The sequence below is a fragment of the Crocodylus porosus genome, unplaced genomic scaffold (genome assembly GCF_001723895.1).
Source record: "Crocodylus porosus isolate Cpor-Errol unplaced genomic scaffold, CroPor_comp1, whole genome shotgun sequence".
Taxonomy (NCBI): Eukaryota; Metazoa; Chordata; order Crocodylia; family Crocodylidae; genus Crocodylus; species Crocodylus porosus.
The window spans coordinates 32,456,275-32,463,531 of NW_017728907.1; the positions used below are offsets into that span (position 1 = coordinate 32,456,275).

The window sequence follows — 7,257 nt, forward strand, 5'->3', positions numbered from 1 at the left end:
GTGGGGGTCAGGAGGGCTGCAGGGGGAAGAATTGCAGGGGGGGACAGACAGCAAGGGGACTACCTGACCCTCTGCCCCCGACTATTCTCCCTGTTGTAGCGGTGGGAGGGGAACAGATCCTCTGATAACTGAATTCTATAATTGGAAAATTATAACAAATTTATACATTTTCCATATGTAGAATGTAATTATTGGGGTCATCTTAAATTCAGGGTCGATTTAGATTTGAGTAAATATGGCCATTTTCAAAATGGGGTGCTGCTCAATTCCAAGGTATAGAGGGGTGCCTTGAGCCTAAAAAGGTTGAGAACCACTATCTTGGAGACTAACTGATTCAGAGAGGTATGAGCTTTCACAGGTAACACTACTTCATTAGAGGCTGCTTACAGATGTGAAAAAAATAAAGCAAAATAAAACGGTGCTTTACCAAAAGAGGAAGTGTGTTAGTTTGACCCAGCTCCCTAGCGTCTGTATAGGTCAGACACTTCAGAAGGGCTTTTTGGCACTTTTATCTGAAGCTGATTCAATCAGCTATTAAACAAAAGCTCTAAAAAGCCCCAGTGAAGCACCCAGTCTATACAAATGTTGGACGAGCTGGGTCAAACTAATCTGATGCCTCTTCTGGGCACGTGCTATGCTCAGCATAGCGGCAGGCCAAGCCTAAAGGGCTGTTTTGGGAGGGAGGGTTTCATGCCTGTAAGCAGCCTAGATATATCAGATGTTACCTATGAAATCTCATGCCTCTCTGAACTAGTTAGTCTTTTTGAAGGAGGAAGCAATGCCCTTAATAGGTTATTTTGAAATAGAAATTGCTGAATATTTCATCCCCTAACTACAGGTTTTGTGTTTTTCAGGCGGGCACACAACAGAAATGTTGAGGTTACTTAGCTCTCTGTCCCAGTCATACTCACTCAGACACTATGTTTTTGCTGAGTCAGATAAGATGAGTGAAGCTAAAATACGCTCTTTTGAAGAAAAAAGAGCTGAAACTTTCACCAATTCCTTGGTAAGTGATTAAATATATTCTGGGAAGATACCACAGTAAAATAGTAATTCCAGTTACCTTTAAAAGTATTTAAATTAGTTTGGAATGGGGGGGAGAGGGGTTAAAGTATCAAGAGAGAGAATGTATCTATTTGAAAAAACAGATTCAGCTAAAATCTTCCAGGAATATAAATTTGCTGTACTTAACTATTTTATTTCTATACATTGATGGCTGTTCGTATATTGTTATGTTTCTTGTCATGTCAGTTCTGAAAAGTGAATGGAATGAACAAAACTGCTTACACTATATGAAGAGAGAGCCTGCAAATTTTAAATGTAGCCACTTAAGAAATTAATAAAAAATAGTTTCAGGTACTGCACTTTGCCTGTGAGTTTTCCTGTCAATTCTTATGATTTTGCTTAAAATGTAATCTGTGAAAAATACACAAAAAACTGTAGGGGAAAATAACTACAGAGGAGAGAGGAGAAGGATCTAATGAAAATGACTGTGCATAACATGGTATCAGTGGCACCAAGTAACCACACTTAAAGAGAAATATTTCTCTTTTTTACTTTAAAGTTAAAGTAATCATAACTGTTGCCTGTAACAGTAAAATTATTGAGGCAGAAATAAGGTTTTTAATTTGATGCCCTTCTAAGTGAAAATTAATACATATTTGTTCTTTTAAATATTTGCAGTATTTTCTATTAAAACACTAGGAAAGTGACAATACTATTTCTTTTAAAACTAATATATCTTAGTTTTGAATTTTATTTTTAGTGTTGGATTTTGTACTGTATTTTCTTTGAGCTTTTAAACTGACTTTGATATTGTGCAGGCTTGCTTCTCTGTTTCTCTAACATTTATTGAGGAATTGGTTTGCTTTCTGGATAATAATCTGATTCATCTCCAGTCAAATTCTATTGACTGTTTCAGGAGCCAGATTAAATCCAATTTCTTTTACATCTGCAAAACATTTGTATATTTTGAGGTATAATATTATACGATTAATAGATAACAGCATGAATCCGATACAGAGCCTGATTCTTGGTGGGAATTGGATTGGTTCTATATATACAAAAAGGCATAAAACAACTTTGGGTATGGACTCCACCTTTTTTGAAACACTTAATTTGTAATACTTCATTAGCATATAGACTGTAACAGGGGGCCTTCCCAGGGCCGGTTAGAAGTTGGCTCACCCGCCTGTTTCTGGGCTAACTGCCCACCTCTCTATCCTGCCATGCCTTGATGGAAAATGATTAAGATATGACCAAGGTGGGAGGCTACCCATTTCGTGCCTCAATGCCAGGGGGTGCTATCTGTGGCTCCAAAACTTCCCCTACACTGGAGCCCATGCCCCGCAGATGGCATCCACGTGATATTCTTAACCCACACCATGACTTGTGCTCCAGGATCTCACAAGGACTCTCACTGTCTCCCTGGAGCAGCAGGTCATTGTGCTCCTCCTCTAGGTCTTTCTTTCGACCCCCACTCAGCCTTTTTGCGGTGGAGGACTTGCTGGGGTTAGGACTCGCCCCTAACTCTCTGGCTGAGCCCCCCTATTCGGCCTCAGGCCCAAGTATGGCCTCCGGCTTCCGAAAATATACCTTGGCCTACTTCCCACACATGGGGTTCCTCCTATGCCCACTCTAGGGCCTTTACACTATGCCCCACCCTGGGGTCTTCTCATCATCCTCACACTCAACTACTCACGAGGCTGGCCCTTGCGCTGCCCTTCAGGCTTACTCCCATTTGGCCCTACTTAATGTGCCTCTGGGACTGCCCTTCAGGCCTACTCCCATTCAACCTTACTCTGTGTGGGGCCACCTACATCCCTGCCCTCTCAGGGCCTTCACAGCTATCCCTAACCAGGGGTCTCTGGGGCCTTGCTCCCCTGTGGGCTCAGGTGGCTGTAGCTGTGCCTGGCCCTCATACCCCCAAATTGTGGGGGGTAGGAGTTAAGGTGCCCCGACCCACTTTTCACTGGGGTGGTAACTGGCCTGGCATTCCTGGGGGCTCCCAGCCACTAGGGGCCCTACCAGGCCACCCTTCCCTGGCAGGGTGAAATTTTAGGTCATGCCTAGGACCAAGAGCCTCCTGCTCTTACCTTCTAGATGTTCCTGCTGTAGCTCAGCCAGGTGATGTTTCTGCCTGGGCTGGCAACAGCAAACTACAGTCTCTTTATACCTGGTTCCCAAAATTGCTGCCGCCATCAGGCACCTGGCTGCTGCCTGACTCTGCCCTTAAAGTAGCAGGTACCCAAAGGTGCACTGCCACATGGACATACAACTGCCTCCCAGTATAAGTGTCACAGTAAATCAAGGAACCATTCTGATATGATTTGGGCTGATTTGTAGTGCTATAACTCTTTGAGTCATCTGTTCATTCAGTTTTTATAGCAGTTTAACTTTGTTTGAAGCACTATAAGCATGTTTGCCCATGTCCTCAGACTGCATAAGCAAGTATATTACCTTGAGCAAGTAGGTCCATTTATTGTAAGTGCAATAGTAAAGTTGTATAGTAAGATTTATGGACTCTACTCCTTGGATATTTCTGTTTATTTCAACAGTGTTAAGTCCCAGAACTGAGCACTACAGTTATTACTCAACATTTGCAGAATTGGCAAGACAGGACCTGCCAAAGCTCAGCTTCTGGTGTAATATGAAAAATTAGAGCATTATTTGTACCCGTCTTCATCTCTGATGATGAAGAAAAAGTCACAGGTTGCTCTTAATCCAACACTTCAGTTAAGACTGAGCTAGTCAATAATAAAACCAATGACCTCTACAGCTATAGTATGGTATTAACGATTAAAGCACTTGCAGACTTTTTCAAGTAAGTTCTGTGTGGCCATAAGATTCCTTGACTTTCAGACCACTGACTCTGGGAGCTCTTGCTGCAAATGGAAGTGTTTAATGTTTGGTAATTAGACATCAGTACCATAATTTTATGGTGAATCAGAACAGTAATAATTTAGTGTCTTGTTTCATAGGCATTGTAGCAGGAGCAAGGGCTAGGGCCCACTGGTGGCAGACGTATTAGCTGATAGCCCCACTCTCCATTCCCTGGGTTTGCTCACCATGCCTTGGTGTTAAATGATAGAATGGGGTGAACAGGAACAGGAACATACCTGGTCTTTGAGGTAGTCCATCATGTGGGTTAAAGAGTTCCTCTGGATTTTTTCACAGGGCTTCTCCTTCCCTACACGCTTCCCACACCTCTCCCAAAGAGATGTTCTGCAGCAGATGTCGACAGCTTTCCCTTCCAAATTAGTCTGTCTGCTTCCCCCTTTTCTACCAGTGTTCCTCTTTAAGGAACACTGGACCCCATGCTCAAACATTGCCCCTTTAAGGGTCAGTAATCCAAACAAATAAAACCATACAGTTGCCTTGCCCATTCAACCAACAAGGTAGTCCTGCTGCAGACCTTCTTCTCCTCCTGCTTCTTCCTGAGCCTCACTTTTTGGCTCTGGCTAATCCCTTCCCAGTTCCCTGAGTTCTGTCCAGCTGTGTTCAGCCTGGCCACTTACATCCCTTGGGCCAAGCTGCTTGCCCCTGCCATCTGCCACATCTCCTGTCCAGTGAGAGGGGGGTTTTCCGGCATGGCTCCATTCCCCTGGAGCTTTTCCAGTGCTTCCGTCTTGCATGCTGCCCCCAGCAGCTTCAAATGTGATGCACATGGCCCTACCACCCAATCTGGGAGACCTGCCTGTCCCCCGTGAATGCCTCGTGGCTGTTTTGTGTCATGTTCCCCAATCGTTCCCTAGTCCTTGCCTAGCTTGACTGTCTTCCCAGTTTGCAACCCAGGTAGGCAGGCTGGGAGGGCTTTTCTGGACTCTGTGTTGCCCAGTAGGTGTCCTGTGCCCAAGCTTTTGCTACGGGCATCATTTGATGAGAATGTATATTACAAAGATTTAAAGGGAAAGATTTTTTTTCCATCTGTAGTGTAGCATTTTATACCAGGCATATAGATTTCCTCTAAGCAATAGTCTTTTTTTCTCCTTTCCTCTGCCCCCCTCCCATTTGCAAATGGAGTTTTATGGTTATGTTTTCCTTAACAGCTAAAAGGAGGAGGAACCCATTTGGCAAATTCTGAGGGTGCTGTTCAGGTAATAGAAATTCATTTTCCTTTAGAAAAAGTCTCTCTTTTGCCAAATATTGGCTGCCTGCCTTGCCTATAAAAATATTCAAACTGAAAATATAAGACTGATTTTGGAAGCAAGAGAACACGCACCTGTAGCTGAAAATGATTGGTCTGTGCTGTCTAAAGACCACACTGGCAAACAGCATGTGTTTTGGCACAAAGGGAACCTGAGCAATTCTGAATGTTCTTTTTAGAGAACAAAATAAGGCCTTCTTCCTCTTCTCTGTAAAGGATTGGAAACATTGCAAACTGCAACTTGCAACTTTCTCCCTATTCTTCCATCAGGGAGGTAGGTTTGTCTCTTTCCGCACCACCTGTCAGAAATGAGAAAGACAAATTTCTAAATTCTTACAGAAAGTTTCTATAGATTATACTTAACCAAACATCATATGCAAAAGCAGATATTACCAAAATGTTGTTCCTGGCCTGTGGCTTAGTACAGCCCTCAAAACTTGGCTATGGAAACCAGTTAGTTTGCTGTTATTCAGGAATCCTCCTCAGTCCGGCTGCCCAATGCCCAGGGAGAGAGGAGAAAGCTAGAGTCAACCTCCACCTAATCATAGCCTTCCAAACCCCCAAAATCCTGAGGGTTCCATGAGGCCTTTTGTATGGACATTGCTTTCTTCTGCATTGTCCACTGTCTTCACTTTCCACTTCCCCAGATGTTTACACAGCGCTTCTAAGGGAGCTGTGGGACTTCCGAGCTGCTGCCCATCAAACCATCTGTATCCTGAATGAGGAACTTTCAGAAGTTGCTGTTGACCCATCTAGCAGTGAAAAGAACAGCTTAAGATTAGATGACTAAAGGACAGGTTGAAGAATTCACCAGCCACTTTAATGTTGACATTTCATTTTATATTTTGCACTTGTTAATATATCTACATCTAAAATAGATTAGCAGAGCCAGATTAGCAGAGCCAGAGAAGTATAGCAGCTTTAGTGAGAGGCCATAAGTATGTGTGGTGGCCCACACAAAGTAAAGTACACCGCTGTGGCCTGAAGGACTGTGTGTACTGGGGTGTAGAATAGGGTTCCAAGGATGCCCTAAAGGGCTGCACTGGGGATGTGTTGAGTAGGGCTGTAGATGTGGCCTGAAGGCCAGCACAGGAGCCAACCCCCACAAGCATAATAAAATAAGTGAAGGCCCTAGTGAGAGGCTATAAGCTGAAGTCCAGGAAAGGGACAGTTAGGCCCAGGTAAGTCTATGGACGAATGAGGCCTCAGCTGGGCCTTAGGCCAGCAAGTCCTCAGACATGGTAAGGTCAAGTTTTGGGTCAGAGGGAGACCCCGGTAAGTCCTCAGACAGGGTAAGGCTGAGTGTGCGTCAAAAGTTAAGAACTTGTTTGGATGCCAGCTGCGAGGCATGGGACGTGGTGTAGTGGTGGTATGGAGCTTTGTATAATCCCCTTGCCATCTGGGCATAAAATGCCCACATCCCTACATCCATGCCAGTGAATCTGTACCTTGACTTCAAGGAACCATTTTTGGAAATGTGAGGATGGATCAAAAGAACATTCAGAATCGCTCAGGCTCCCTTTGTGCCAAAACACATGCTGTTTGACAATGTGGTCTTTAGATAGCACAGACCAATCATTTTCAGCTACAGGTGCATGTTCTCTTGCTTCCAGCATCAGCCTTATATTTTCAGTTTGAATATTTTTGTAGCCAAGGCAGGCAGCCAATATTTGACAAAAGAGAGACTTTTCTTAAAGGAAAATGAATTTCTGTTACCTGAACAGAAGCCTCAGAATTTGCCAAATGGCCCTTAAATAACATACATCTAATATACTGACAGCATTTTATGCTTATGAAAGCTATACTAAGAAATCCTAATACCTGGTATGAAAAAATGTTAAATACATCTAATTTCCCTGGAATGATTACTAGGAATCATTTACTTGAATCTAAGATGAGGTTTTCTTCCTCATCCAGCACAGAGGGGTGGGGGGAAAGACCTTCATCTTAGATTCAAGTAAAAGCCTGGGGGTGGAGGGAGGCTGTGGTTTCATAGATTTCATAGACATCAGGGCTGGAAGGGACCTCGGGAGATCATCAAGTCCAGCCCCCTGCCCAAAGGGCAGGAAGTCAGCTGGGGTCATAGGATCCCAGCAAGATAAGCATCCAAT

The 7,257-nt window shown here is 43.7% G+C and overlaps 1 protein-coding gene and 1 long non-coding RNA gene across 2 annotated transcripts in view; one reads left to right on the plus strand and one right to left on the minus strand.

Annotated features, from left to right (window-relative positions):
• Positions 1-7,257, plus strand: part of ALG14 (ALG14, UDP-N-acetylglucosaminyltransferase subunit) — a 42,969-nt gene that overhangs the window by 9,150 nt on the left and 26,562 nt on the right. The window contains exon 2 of the mRNA XM_019531066.1: positions 855-1,006. Within this exon, the coding sequence (XP_019386611.1) occupies positions 855-1,006 (152 nt within the window). The remainder of the gene's footprint in view (positions 1-854; positions 1,007-7,257) is intronic.
• LOC109307270 overlaps positions 2,978-7,257 on the minus strand; it is a 22,258-nt gene continuing 17,978 nt past the window's right edge. The window contains exon 3 of the long non-coding RNA XR_002100219.1: positions 2,978-2,988. This is a non-coding gene — a long non-coding RNA (uncharacterized LOC109307270). The remainder of the gene's footprint in view (positions 2,989-7,257) is intronic.